Consider the following 14640-nt stretch of genomic DNA (forward strand, 5'->3'; position numbering starts at 1 on the left):
TTGGTTTGGTTTGGTTTGGTTTGGTTTGGTTTGGTTTGGTTTGGTTTGGTTTGGTTTGGTTTTAGCCATCCTGTAGACATTTGCTGGAGTCAGTGTGAAGTAGCTCATGAGTTTTCTCCTGTTTCTTTCTCGATACTTTGTTCACTTAACATTTATCCTGGGTAAATTCATCTCTTTTACTCAGTAACCACTTCAGTTTCTGGCCTTACCTACTCTTACCAGTGATAGAAAAAAAAAAAAAAGGGCAAGCTCCTCTCTGGTCCAGCTTCCTCCTCTTCAAACTCTGAGATGTAAGCCATATGCCAGTGATGTCAGCTCTTAGTCTTCCAGAAGTCCCTCAGAATCAGTCACATACCAATATGATTCCCCTAGGTACTCTTGAGAGCCTTTGTGAGTTGCGTTCCTTTTGTTCTTTTAGAATTGACCTTTTGTTGCTTTTTCAGAAGAGAAGAGAGCTTAGCTCACTTTGTCTTCAGGATAGACTGCCCGTCCTTTTAAATGATTACAGTGGAGAGAAAAGCCTGAAATACTTTATAAAGGAATATGTTTTACTGACAGAAATGAGGTATAATTACTTTTAGATGGAGCCATGAATGTTTTTCTAACTTAGGCTCAAAGAGGTTCTATCTGCCAAAATAATATTGCAGGGAAAAATACTGGTCTTACGTTTTTTAATCTTACACCCATTTTTTTTAACTGTAGTGGTTTTTTTGTTGTTTATTTTTAAGAATGTAATTTAATTATGTTCTCCCTTCCTTTTCTTCCTCCAAACCCTCCCATGTACCCCTCTTTGCTCTGTTTCAAATCCGTGGCCATATATTCCTTAATTTTTTTATTTTGTTTGTTTTGTTTTGTTTTTCGAGACAGGGTTTCTCTGTGTAGCCCTGGCTGTCCTGGATCTCACTCTGTAGACCAGGCTACCCTCAAACTCTCGAACTTAGAAATCCACCTGCCTCTGCCTCCCAAGTGCTGGGATTAAAGGTGTGCGCCACCACTGCCCAGCCTATTCATTAATTTTTATTGCATGCATATATGTCTCTAAATATAACTTGTTAAGTCCATATACTGTTAACTTTGTATGTTTTGGGGCTGATCATTTTTTAAGCACATTTTTAAAACTGTAGGCACATCTTTTTTTCCTGAGTTTATCCAGTAGAGGGAGCCATTGACTAAGGAAAGTGAAACAGTGGCTTGGTGCTCAGCTTCAACTGCTAATTATGTTAACCGAGGGAAACACCACGCAACCTTAGCGTATCTCAGGTGCCTGTACACACACAAACCACACCCCCCTGCTTTTGGTGGCTTCTTTTATGAAATTCAAGATTACATTAATTCTTAAGTATTTGTCATAGATTAAGTGTTTGTCATGATTAAGCAAGTAGTTACTCATCAAAGACCTCTGTGGGCCAGGTGTGGTGGCCTTTACTACCAGAACTCCAGTACCAGCACTTCAGAGGCAGAGGCCGGTGGATCTCTGTATTCCAGGCCAGCTTGTTTACATAGTGAGTTCTAAGACAACCACCACCCCTGGCAAGAAGTAGCTTTTAAGTTCTGGTCTTGTCCTGCTCCTGCAGTCTTTCAGACCTTGCCTTTGAAGGACGATGTTGAAAGATGTCTTCACAAATCTTCCAAGGTAGCATCCTCAGGACGCAGTCTGAGTCTTTCAGCTTTAGATTTCTCTGGGATAATTATTAAATTACATATTATTAACTCTGATCTACTGAATGAATCACTGGAAATACAGCCTCGCCAGCTCCATTTGTGATAGTCTTTAGGTGAATTCTGTGCACAGGTGCATTTGAGAAGCACAGTTTATGGCAGCTCTGCCTTGGCAAGCCTGACTTGTCCTTGTGTGGAATGATAAATGCTGACACCAGTGAAAGACATCCAGGGTAAAGGGTGACAGCCCTACTCTCCTGTGTGCCGTAACAGCAAAATATGCATATGCTTGGATATTTTCATGGTAACAAACTTTTCTTAAACCATCATAGATGTCTCTGTTCCTCTCCCCAAAAAGGTTAAAGATGGCTAAGTAAATTCATATACAACCTACCAATTTCCTGAGAAAACTGAGATACTTAGCTCTAAAACTATTTTAGACATACTTCTATCATTTTAATGATTTGGGGAATATTAGATTAAGCCTCCCCAGTACTAAGAACATGGGTATGTGCCCCTGCATCACGTAGTTCTTTGAATGAACAAGTTGAACATTTTGATTGATAGAAAGTTAAATCACCAAATAATTCAGTCTGAAACGTTTTTAAATTCAAGAGGTCAGAGAAGCCAAATGAGACTATCCTCTGGGGCTGAAAGTTCTTAGCAGCAATATTCTTCCACCAGTGCCTTCCCCATAGGTTAGCGGAAGACACAAGCAGTGCATGATGGGAAGTAACCCAGTTCAGCCTTACTAGGGAGTCATTGAACAGGGTTATTAAAAATACACCATCTTTTCATTAAAACTAATTAGGTTTCTGAGAGTAACTTCAAACAGCATAGTAGTATATGTATAAAAACCATGCCTTCCCAACTAAAACTTCTTCAGAGTCAGCCAACACCGACTTTCTCATACATCTCCTCAGAAATACCTCCCCCGCTACAGCTCCCTGCTCAATCACTCCAGGGGTGACTACTACAAGCATTCTTTTGTGTTTGTTTGTTTGTTTGTTTGTTTGTTTGTTTCAGAAATACTTACCTACTTCTTGTCCCCTGTTTCCCTCTGTCCTTCCTGTCACCATGCTTTTTATACCTTACAGTATATGAGTTCTGTAATTACAAATGTACCTCGTCCTTTAAAACGCTACCATATTCTGTTCTTAAAGAGACCAAGAGGGTCATAATTTACTTAAGTGAAATGGATAGGTTTTTTAATTCTATCCTCTTTTATGATTGGTCTGGCAATGACCATTCTTGATCTATTGTCCCTAGTCTTTGTGGAATTTATAGCTATAGAATATAATCCTAGAGTCTCTATAAAATATATGTTTATAGGTGATAGTACTGGACTGAGCATATCAATTGCAGTGGTTACCGAGCCTGTGGCTCAGTGGTAACTCAGCTCGGTTCCTCTTCAGAGCTTTTCTTCAGTTGCTCTTTGTGAGTTAGCTGAAGTAGTTGAGATGGGCAGCTTCTTCAGGAGCCAAGGGTTTCTGTCAGAACATAGTTTCTCAGGCTTACAATGATTGTGACTGTGTTCAAGCCAGCTGGTCTTTGGTCATCACTAAGCCATGGGGCTGGCACAAGAATGACTGAAGCTTGACATTCTGAGGAAAATGGGTGAGATGTGACATCTGTCACTGCTGAAGAACTGTGCCCATCTTAACTGGTATTACAGACACCAACTTAGCAAGAATGCATCAGCACTCTTGGTTTAATTTTTTTTATGTCTATAAAAGTATTCTCCTGCATGTGTACATGTACATCATATCTTTGCCTAATGTTCACAAAGGCTAGAAGAAGGTGTTGGATTCCCTGAAACTGGAGTTACTGATCATTGTAAGCCATCATGTGGGTTCTGGAAACTGAACCCAGGTCTTCTGAAAAAGCAACAAATAAATGTTCTTAACTGTTCAGCCATCTCTTCAGCCCCAGTAGTAATATTTTCAACACGGTACAGAACAGCCAATTCTTCTTACGTCTGTAATCCGATCCTAACTCACCAACTCATCCATGTATAAGAACTCATTCATAGATAAAGCAGTGGCTGAATGATTGTCAGGTAGACCTCCCCTGACTTGCAGTATCTTCTGACTTGCATTCTATAATCTTTCAATAGCTTTGCTTTCCTCCCTGAGTATTTAGTTTATCTTGGCTGCCGTATTTGTCTCGTTTATTTCTTATGTGGTATATACAAGTACTTTCAAAACTCTTAGAGGTGAGTGCAGAGAATTTGGCTCAACAAACGATGATAAAATGTACTCTCATTTGATTTCTCTCAACTCTGCTTGAACTCATTGTTAAACTGTTTCTGTGAGTATATGAAGAAAAGGCCATCAGCCGTGCTAGGCTATTTCTTAGCCATAGAGTAGTCTAGTTAGAACTGCAAGCCTGGATAACTCTTGGCAGAAAGATGCTCAGGAAAATGGCTTTTGAAGACATGCACTGTGCATGCATTCATCCTGATCTTCCAATTCCTTGGCCTTCAGAACAATTACCTTCTGCTCTCTAGAATGATTCAAAGTAATATTCTAGATACTGATCCTAACTAACCAACTCATTCATATATAAAAACTTTGAGTTAGAGGGCCTTCAGGCCCTGACTTTTGAGAATTAAACCATTTAAGCCACACCTGAAAGAATAGTAAACAACTGGCCTTGTAATAGGTTTGTTACAGTTCAACACAGAACTGTAATATCATGACATCTGCAGAGTAAGCCATTCTATTTATGTTTCTGTATATTGGGTATGACCCATGTCTTTCATTCCAGTGAGTGCCAATTTTCTGTTAATCTATTTTTTTTCTTGGCAGGTTGCTTGTACACATTTGGATGTGGATTTAGTCTGTATAACTGTAACAGAGAAATTACCATTTTACTTCAAAAGACCCCCTATTAATGTGGTAAGTGTTGCACTTTGTGTTCTGAACTTGGATCTGTAGAAACTTGTGTCTGCTGTTAGACAAGAAACAGAAGAAACCTGTGTTCCTGGGGAACCAGAACTTGGGTAATTGGTAATTGTAGCAGTTCTAGAAAAGAGAATTTTGGTTTTCTAAGCTGGACAAAAGAAGAAAGCAAGTTTAAAATTGAAAGTAAGGTGGGAGCTATCGGGTGGCTCAGTGCATAGTGCTTCCTGTGCAAGCATGAGTTCCTTAGTTCAAATCTCCAACACCCACATTAACACAGACAGCACAGCAACTTGCCTTTAACCTCAGTGTGGGGGAAACAGGAGCAATCTGACTAACTAGACTGAGTCAGGCAGCTCTGGGGCCAGGTGGCCAGGTGTGAGGCCCTGCCTCAGTAGATAGTTTAAAGAGCAACTGAGGAAGACACCTCTGGCTCCCATACATGCCATACATACACAAATACACACATGAGAACACACACACACAAGAAAGGGAAGTATTTGAGCTGAGTGTGCTGGCGCTGCAAGCTACTCAAGAGACACTTGAGCCAGAAGTTCAAGACCAGCAGCAGCGCACTTAGACCTTATCCCAAAAAACAAGAAAGGGTCAGTGAACTATTGAGATGTGTTTTAGAAAAGGTTAGGAACTAAAATTTATAAAAATATTTCTCAAATCAATACTTAATAATGAGAGATACTTTAAACCTCAATATTGACATTAAGATGGAAAAGAAAAGGTAAAGACACAGAGACTCCTTGAGACACCAGAAAATTGAGATACAGAAGGAAATGGTGTGAAGTCACCAGGGAACAGTGAGTGGGATTACAGTGTGCACCAAGGCATGCTGGCTCCCAGAAGAACCGTTACAATGGGGGAGCCATGTGTTCAGGGATTTTTTTTTCCCTCTTGACATAGACTTTTCTCATTATCTTAATATGTAGTTTTCTCTTTTTTCTATTCCTCCATCTTTCATCTGCCATATTGCCTTCTAAGTTTCACACCCAGCTCCACCGCTCACCCCCACCCCCGGCCCCATTTCCATGATAGAAAGGTAGCATTACCTCATACCAGTCTCATTGGGTAGTTATGAGGTCAGTGCAGCTGGTAACTATTTGCTTTGCTGGCCAAAACCTAAAAATATTGTTTAGCATAGTGACTTCCAGAACTCAGTTATGTTATCAAAAACTATTGCCCAAGGAAAAAAAGTGTAGCAAGCATTCCGAAGCCCATGTTGACTTATGTCAGGATTCAACTATTATTTTCAAAGTGGACAGTTTCCTTACTCTTTACCTGTTGTAGAATTGTATCTTCACTGTTTGTCTCCCTTTTCACCTGCGGAATATCTGCTCAATCCTGAGGATTAGGGACAACAATGAGGGGAGTGAATTGTCCATTTGGTCTGGAAAGTGTACGATGACTTATGTTCTAACCCTAAGTGTACACTACTGAGACGGTTTTTGAAAAGTGCCAAAACTGTATAGAGAAAACCATCCAACAGCTCCTGAGCATGCTGCTGAGCCTGAACCCGTCCATTGGTGGTGGCACTTCTGGATACCCCAGTCACCACCCCTCAGAATTGGGAATCTGTGGTATACAACAGCTCACTTGTCGCATGCAGGCTGCCAAGCCATCCAGCTTCACTCACAGGTCTCAGACAGATGTGACCTCCGTGGTCTACACACAAGAGCAGCTCGCAAGCACTGGGTACTTAGGTGCCGTTAGTAGAAAGGACCCAAGGTTAGAGTCATCTTGTTGGCCTCGTGTATTTATTTTTCCTGTCTTCAAAAAGCAGTCTGTGTCTTAAAAGTTTGACTCTATTTTTTACCAACCTCCAACTGCCAATGCTTTCCACTAAACAACATTCCTAGAATTAAATAGTGCAGCTCACTGTGTGTATTTTTTGTTATATTTAACAATATTTTCATATTAATAACTAGGAAACCTGTTTTCTAGACAGCTTGCCTGGGCGAGCTTATGCATAGTTTTGTGTCATTGGCGGAGAAGAAGCAGTGACATGTGGTCATCAAAGCATGGGAAGGAGCAATGCACAGCATGTGGTTCCCTGTGGCCAAGATGCTTGTTGTTAGTCATTAGGTAGTTGTCAGTGTTGGGCAGGCACTGGGAAGTGGGGTGCTAGGGTGGCGTGAGGACAGTGGCCTGTAAGGTCTGCACAGGATACCACCACCCCACCCCCCTCCGCCAGTTCTCTTTTGAAGTACAGAAAAGTTGCTATTAAGTGTTTGATATTTCTGGAATGATTCCCACCTACATTTTCAGTTTATGAATTCTGAAAATTTTAAAAATTTGACAAGAGGGATATACAATAGTTAATGGTCTCTGTTTTTTACATTTTGCATATGTTGTTTAATAAAAGCTAGATGGCAGCGTGGACAGAAAGACCACACAGGATTATGTTTACTCTTCATCTGATACAGAAGCCTGCACAGTGAACAGTCCTGGAAGCAGAAAAGTCCCTTTAATTTATTCGCTTACTTTCATTAGAGAGGGAAAACTAGAAACAGGTGCCTACATTTTCATTTGGGGCAAATTGTGTAAGATAGGTACTATATATATTATGTAGGTGTGCCAAGACAGTAAGTACAGCATGATAAAAACTGCGTGGTTCATGCACACCACACACACATTTAAAATTTAGTAAAACAACAATTGTCACTTGATGATGTTCAGAGAATTGAGAGAAATAAAGGATAGAGCCAGGATCCTGACATTGTTTTCAGTAGCATGCCAAATTTTCGTTGCTGAAGTGTAACAGAAGCAATGTAATAGAAGAAGGATCTGTGTTGGTTCACAGATTGTGGGGTCACAGCCCATCGTGGTTGGGAAGGTGAAGCAGCATGTAGCTACTTGGTGACTGCAGGGCAACTGGAACATAGAGATACAGGACAGGAAGCGGGGTGGTCTGAAATTCAGCAACCCACTTCCTCTAAATAAGTTCTACAGTGCCACCAACACATGGGCTTATGAGAGACTTACCCATTCCAAGTACAGCATGGCTGAAATCAAGGTGTGAGCAGGCTGTACTTTCTCCAAAATCTACAAGAAGCCTTTCTTTGAGTCATCCTGGCTGGTGGTGATTTGTTGACCACAGTAATACCGTTCTCTGTCTTTGTTGTAAACATATTTTCCCTGTGTGTCTCTGACTGTCGTATAAGAACACCGTCAACTGATTTGATCACACCTGCACTGACTCGATCTCCAGGGAACATTACAGTCTGAGATACTGCAGGTTAGCAATGGGACATATCTTTTGTGGATGGGGACACGATTCAGCTCACAGTACCCAGCTCTCCCACTCTAGTGTTTATCCTATGATAATTTGAAACAGCCCACTTCTATTAGTAAAGGCTTTCTAAGTACTGTGCCTGTTGCACCTCTATGATAAGTACTAGGCAGCTGTAAAAGAAAATGGAACTTTCAGCAGGGTGGTGGTGGCGCACGCCTTTAATCCCAGTACTTGGGAGGCAGAGGCAGGTGGATTTCTGAGTTCGAGGCCAGCCTGGTCTACAGAGTGAGTTCCAGGGCAGCCAGGGCTATACAGAGAAACCCTGTCTCGAAAAACAAAAAAAAAAAAAAGAAGAAAATGGAACTTTCAAGCTGACATGGAAAAGCTTTTAAATCAGGCAAGATAAGACTATAGCAAGCCACATTTTAGGTAAGAAAAAAGAAAACATGACACGTATTCACAGTTGTTTATGTGACCAAACTAGAAGAACATAGAAGAAATAAATGAAGGTAATTTCAGCAGTGGGGGCAGGGCAGTGTGAGCAAGGGGGACTCACTGTTTCCTTATGTAGCGTTGATCAGTGAGTCGGGATGATACACTGGAGGCTCTCTATCTATCCTGAGGTCAGCGGAGGCACTGGTTCTTCAGGCAAGCCATCAGCATGCTGCCCTAGAATAAACTGTTGGTGTCTAGTCTTCCTTCTCCAAAGCTTAGCTTAAGTTTTTATGGAAAAAAAAAAAAAACATGGAATTTTATTACCAGTATCTCCTGATCCAAGTATCACATGCTGCCCTTGGTGACATCATAGTGACTATTATTTCTTAGAAGAAGAAGAAAAAAAAAACAACCTCATCATCTGCCTATTCAGGCACTTCTGTTCAGACATGAGAACAAAAGCCAATCAGGCAGGCTGTGCCATTCTCTGTGAAGATATTATTATGAACAATCACATGATGAGCTAACAGCAATTTACATAAAAATGCTCTCAGGAGCAGGAGACCAGGTAATGACTGTGTTTTATTCATCTAAAACGGTAAAGTTTTGTGAAAGAAATACAGCCTTCAGTACCACATTATCTTTAATTTCTTTCTCAAGAGTTTTCTTAGCAATGTTAAAGGGAACCTGATTAGTGTACCAAGACCAGAACCTTATGTGAAGAAAATAAGCCGGCATTTCTATCCTGTTTTCCCTGTTCCTCTCTCTCAAAGGGAGTTTTTATTTTGCTGTAATTCCCATACAATTTTAAAAGTTTAAATTCACTCAACTAGAAGCACTTAGGGATCTGATCATCCAGCACCGAATTGCTCACATCCTTTATTCCCGCCATCTTCCTGCTGCCCGATGGTTTGCGTCTGCAGCTGGAAGGGTAGGTAGCTCCTGTGTCTAATTAACTTCGGCAAAAGAAGTAGCTGAGGCGTTAACTAGAAATGACCAAAACGATGTTTTTCTTTACCTGTGGATTTCCTTCACCAAGTTCATCCCCGTTCCTAGATACTCCACAGTGAACAGGAAAATCTACAAGCTACTAGCCTTAAGATAGAGGACGAAATGAAGGAAAGGTGGGGCTGGAGCCTGGAAAAAGGTTTCAAGGAAGGAGAACAGAAGGAGCCTTCCTTTGTTGTATATGTCTAGGTGACTTCAGGTCTGTGAGATAAGTCCCTCCACTCCTGGGGACTGAGCAGTGAGATGAACAGAAGCTCACCTACAGAGACTGGCACCGTCCCACTTGACGGGCCAGCTGTCCTCTCTGTACTTGTCAGTGAGCCACTATAACCTACGCGACTTTAGCAGTCCCTGTCTGATTCTTGCCTCCATACTAAAGCCCCTTCATGTTTCCCTTACTTTTAATGAACCTTGAACAGTGTTAAACAACATGGGGTGAGTCTCAGCCACAGGGCTTTTCTAAGTAGCACCCTTCTTCACACGTAGCATTCTGTTAGCCCTGGCCATCTTTGTTCAGTTATTCAACTATGTGTAGTAAATGACATAGCCGTGAGGTTCCTCGCTCTCGTTCCTGGGCCCTTCAGGTCTTCATCTCCTTTTCCTTCATTACTGGGTCAAGCTGCTTGGCTCTCTGTTGGCTCAGTTTCCCTGCATATGGGAAGCACATCGTTTTCTTTGGACCGTGTGAGTAGCAGCCCTGTGCTCCTCCACACCGCACACTTTGCTGTCCTCTGCCTCTGCAGTTCAGTTTATGTAGGAAGCTTCCCATGCACTGACATAAGCTCTGTCATATAAAGTAGAGCCTCGTGTCTGTTTGTCTCACTTTGGGTAGGGGTACAGAGCTGTGGGTCTGTCTTTGTGTAAGCCATTCCCCTGCCGTGTAGGAGACTTGCATAGAGGGGGAGAAGGGAGGTGGAAAGAGACTTCAGAGGGAAGTAGTTAACATACTTGTCTTTGACAGTTTATGCTTTGTCTTCTTTATTTCTGGTAAAGGCAATTGAGCGAGGCCTGGGCTTTGAACTTGTGTATGGTCCTGCTATCAGAGACGCAACAATGAGAAGGTACACTATCTCCAATGCCCTCAATTTGATGCAGATCTGCAAAGGAAAGGTATAGTTCCAGCGCTGAGGATGCTTTCTGCCTTGGTGGTTTAGTAGTATCCTTGCCTTAAGCACAAAATTCTCAAGACACTAAATTCTTCAATTTCAATGACCTTTACAAGATTTTGTAAAAAACTCCCAAGGGAGGAGTCGGATATGGAGGCAAGATGTGCCGAAAGCCTCTAGTTTTGATAGGGATTTGTAGCTTGCCAAATGAAAAGACTCCTGATTATCTCTGGATTAAAGTTACAGCTTTTAATTCATCCGCACTAAGATTTGCTTACAAAGTTGATTCTGCTTTTTTGTATTGGCTGCCTTGAGTGTGACCTGAGAGTTCTCAGTGCTTTCTCATGAATTATTTATCTTCTTTTTAAAAGTAAAACTTAGAATTTCAGCCTTCAATGTTAGAATGGGGTTGCTGGACATTTGTTCTATACAATGCCTCAATTATTTTATTAATTACCTAAGATTAATACTGCTCACTTTCTGTTTTATAGAATGTAATTCTGTCCAGTGCTGCAGAGAGGGTAAGCATAGCATGGAATACCCTGTCCCAGTAGTTGTAAAACCCCACTACACTTTTAGGACAACTGACAAAACTGATGAACTATCTGTTTGTGCTTTTAACTGATTTGCCCATGGTAATTGCTAAATGTATCCCATTCATTTGGCCTTCAGGTTTTGCCTATCTATGTTTATATTTGTGAATTAACTAGAATAAAGTGATTTTATTTTTCCCTTTACCTTGCAAACAACCCTTTATATGGCTTATTATATTTTTTAGAAACTTATCACAATCATAAGGATCTTAATTTATGAAATTTACTTATCTTTGGATACTTAGTTATATCTTACTTATTGTAAATAATTAAAATGTTGACAACACCTCATTTTATTTTCTATTTTTCTTATTTTAGCCTTTGGAAATAAGAGGACCATATGATGTGGCGAACTTGTATCCTCTCAGTGTTCTGTTTAAAACCTGTGTTCCTGTTAGGTGTTGATCAGAGACAACTTCAGGAAGTAGTTCTCTCCTTCCCTCTTGTGGGGCTTGGGCATCCATCCTAGGCCACAGGGTTGGCAGCAGGTCCCCTCACCTTCTGAGCCATCACACTGAACTAGAATTTTCCCTTCGGAAATGGAATCAAAAGAGCTATTAGAGTTTAGCCTGATGTTTTCTTAGCCTTCAGTTTAAGTTTACTAAGCAGCAGCCTCGGAAGTCAGTCACAACCAGTTGTAGCCTTCTTCATCCTTTCCTGGGTTTGGGATTAAGCAGCAGGGAAGAGAGACGAGGGACAGTACAGGATAAAACAGTTAAATGAGACCTCTCAGGTGCAGGTCTCAGTAGGGCTAAGAACTGCTGTAGAATTAGTCTGTCAGCCGCTGTGAGCAGGTGAGCGGTCCTTTGTTTGTGTTGTCTCATAACCTTGGCTGACTCTGGGTTGAAGTCTTTAATGACCCTATCAGAGGGCTGCTGTTTGGGCTGTCTGAAAATGAAGGCAAGGCTGCCGTGTCCACAAATTGCCGAGCCGTATTTCTTCATGGAGGTGAGCATGTTCTTATTTATAGTAAAATCTGGTCTTGTTAGAGGCTTTTATCATCAAATAATTGACTTGCATGTACTTTTAGTATCCTCCCTACAGAGTTCCTATAGGGGTATCTTCTCAAACAATTCTAATACATTCTGTTCTTTGCCCTCATTCCACATCTTCCTCTCTGTAGTGTGCATTATATGTACTTTGCATTACAGAATGACTGTTGAATGTGTTCTTTCAAACTATACACTGTCCCCTGCCCGTATTTTCAGAGGCTTTTAACATCCCTCCTGCTTCTCTCTGGATGGTCTTTCTCCCTGCTTAATAATTAATTAATTAATTAATTAATCAGAAGTGAGAATAGTAGTGTTAGTTTGACAGGGTCTAGAACCATCTCATTCCAGAACTGCCTGTGGGGGGTTGTCTATTACAGTGAGCCCCTGAGAATTTGAGGGTGTAGTTAGTGGATGTGAGAAGACCCTACTTCCTGTGTACGGATCCTGGATTGTATAAACTAGAGAAAGCAGGCCGAGCACTGGCACTCAAACGTGCGCTCCTTAGTGGGGAATGTGATGTGGCCAGCTGCTTCGGGCTCCTGAGCCCCTGAGCTCCCTTCCATGATGGCCTCTACCCTTGCGCTGTGGGCTGAAATAACCGATTACTCTGTGAGTTGCTCTTCTTATCAGAGTATTTTATAACAGGAACAGAAAAGAAACAAAAACATCAAACCATTAAGTAAAAAAACAGAAGCTTAATTTTTTTTAAATCCAGCTATCTAAACTCAGTCTGTAACTTTTGTTTTTAGTATAACTCAGCATGTTTCTTGTTTTGGTTTACATAGTCATGTATCTACTGTTGTATATTTTGGGTGAGTTTTCCCCGAGGGGTTTTTTTTGGTGGGGGATTGGTTATATAAATATATTGTACTGGGTTACGTAAGGCCATTTCTTTGCAACGCTAATAAGTTTGCTTTGAGCATATTCCCCTCCATACCCTCCTTTCCTCACCCCCGTTAGTCTCTTGTGCAGATTCCCCAGCACTCAACACCCCTCACAGCTGTTAGTCCCCTTAATGCATGTCAGTTACCCTCCCCACACCCCTCAGACCCCCATTAGTCCTCTTTGTGCAGATTCCCTTCCTAACCCCAGACTGGTCCCTCCGCCGACTCCCTCACATCACCTCCCACTAGTCCCCTTGTTCCTGAGACAGTTGCCTCTGACTCCTGGACTTCTCCCATGGTCTGCACATGCGTGGTTTGTGTACCCGAGTGGCGTGTGAGGTCCATGGTGAGGCAGAGCTCACATCTCCTGCAGCGCTGCTCTTCCTCCTCCCTCCTCACCACACCCTTCCTCAGAGTTACTTTTCGGTGTGCTCCTTAGTTCATCAGGCAGGTGACTGTCCTGTGTACCATCACTCTAATGAATCTGTTTGTAGTGTACTTACCCAGCATTTTGAACATTTAAGAACAACTGCTAAGGAACTTATATTCTGCATATGACAGTGCTTAGCCTGTTAACATGTGCTCAAGTTGTCTAACTACTGCCAAACTGACCGGAGCATACAGAACAATCCCTCTTTTCCCTCCATTATTAGCATACATGAAGGATTGATGAACATGGCTGCTGTACTCCAGGCCACTGTTGGTCAGTAGAGAGGTACCTTGGTAACCTAGTGAGAGTGATGGTGTGTGCTGTAGAGTGAGGTCAGTACAGCCCTTGCTGTGGGAGCAGTGCAAGTGACCAGCGCCTGTGGCTGGTTCTGACTGCTTGCAATGCCATGGAGAGAGCAATGGAGAATCCCTACTCTGCAGCTTCTTAAGAGGAAATCCTTAGAAACGAACTAGATGGTAAAAATTCTGATTATAAATGGCATCTGCACCCGTGAGAGAGAGCTCCTCACCTGTGGTTTTCTTATTTACCGGGCTATAGACCAAAGGAAATGGGGCAATGCTGGTTAAACCAACACCTGCAAACTGAGCTCTTAGGCTCAGGCAGGAGGATCAGAGTTGGCTGGACTGTGTAAGGGGAGTTGGAGGCCAGCCTGGCCTACATGGTGAAATCCTGCCTCAAAAAACAGAAATAAGTAAAACTGTGTTTTATCTCTATTGAATGTGATTTCTATCTTACAGAAACTAGAAAAACTGCTTTTGGAATTATTTCTACAGTGAAGAAACCTCGGTCATCAGAAGCGGATGATGAATCTCTTCCAGCATGCAAGAAGGCTAAATGTGAGGGCTGAGAAGACAGCCTGAGTCTCCGTCACTGCCTCCTCCCCGTCATAGCTCATCAGTCACTGCAGAAATAAAACTCTGCTGAGTTGTTATTTTCATTAAACTGGAAACCAACAGTCTATAAAAGCAGTTTTATATTCAGACCTTAAAACATCAAATAAAACCCAGTGAAGCATTTTTCAAAGACTAGCAGTTTAATTAATTTAGATATACTTTAAGAGAAAAACTATTTTATCCTTCATGTAAGGTACACTGAAATAAGATGCCTCTGTATTGTAAGACATTGAAAATTAATAAATTAATGTTTTTCTACTTGGTACATATGGATTTTTAAATCTTACTATCCAAAAAAAGTAGTAGTTTTGGAAGACTTAAGCTCTGTTATGGGGGTGACTTTAGCCAACTGATTATTTTTTGTACTTTGATGTACTGCTTGAGTTGAAACCTTCCTAAAGGACTCATGAACTTGTAAAAGCAGAAGGGCGCTCATAAGAATTACTTGTCCCCTTGATTCGCTCCCTCCTGC

At 41.6% G+C, this 14640-nt stretch overlaps 1 protein-coding gene across 1 annotated transcript in view; it reads left to right on the forward strand.

The window, feature by feature from the left end:
• The window catches only part of Rpp30 (ribonuclease P/MRP subunit p30), a 20662-nt gene extending 6229 nt beyond the window's left edge, over window positions 1–14433 (forward strand). Inside the window, exons 6-11 of the mRNA XM_028773535.1 lie at window positions 4470–4559; window positions 10243–10359; window positions 10847–10876; window positions 11267–11304; window positions 11817–11896; window positions 14013–14433. Of these exons, the coding sequence (XP_028629368.1) occupies window positions 4470–4559; window positions 10243–10359; window positions 10847–10876; window positions 11267–11304; window positions 11817–11896; window positions 14013–14122 (465 nt within the window). The 3' untranslated portion in view covers window positions 14123–14433. The remainder of the gene's footprint in view (window positions 1–4469; window positions 4560–10242; window positions 10360–10846; window positions 10877–11266; window positions 11305–11816; window positions 11897–14012) is intronic.
• The last annotated feature ends 207 nt before the right edge of the window (window positions 14434–14640 follow it).

This window comes from Grammomys surdaster, unplaced genomic scaffold (genome assembly GCF_004785775.1).
Source record: "Grammomys surdaster isolate TR1022 unplaced genomic scaffold, NIH_TR_1.0 229, whole genome shotgun sequence".
Lineage (NCBI taxonomy): Eukaryota > Metazoa > Chordata > Mammalia > Rodentia > Muridae > Grammomys > Grammomys surdaster.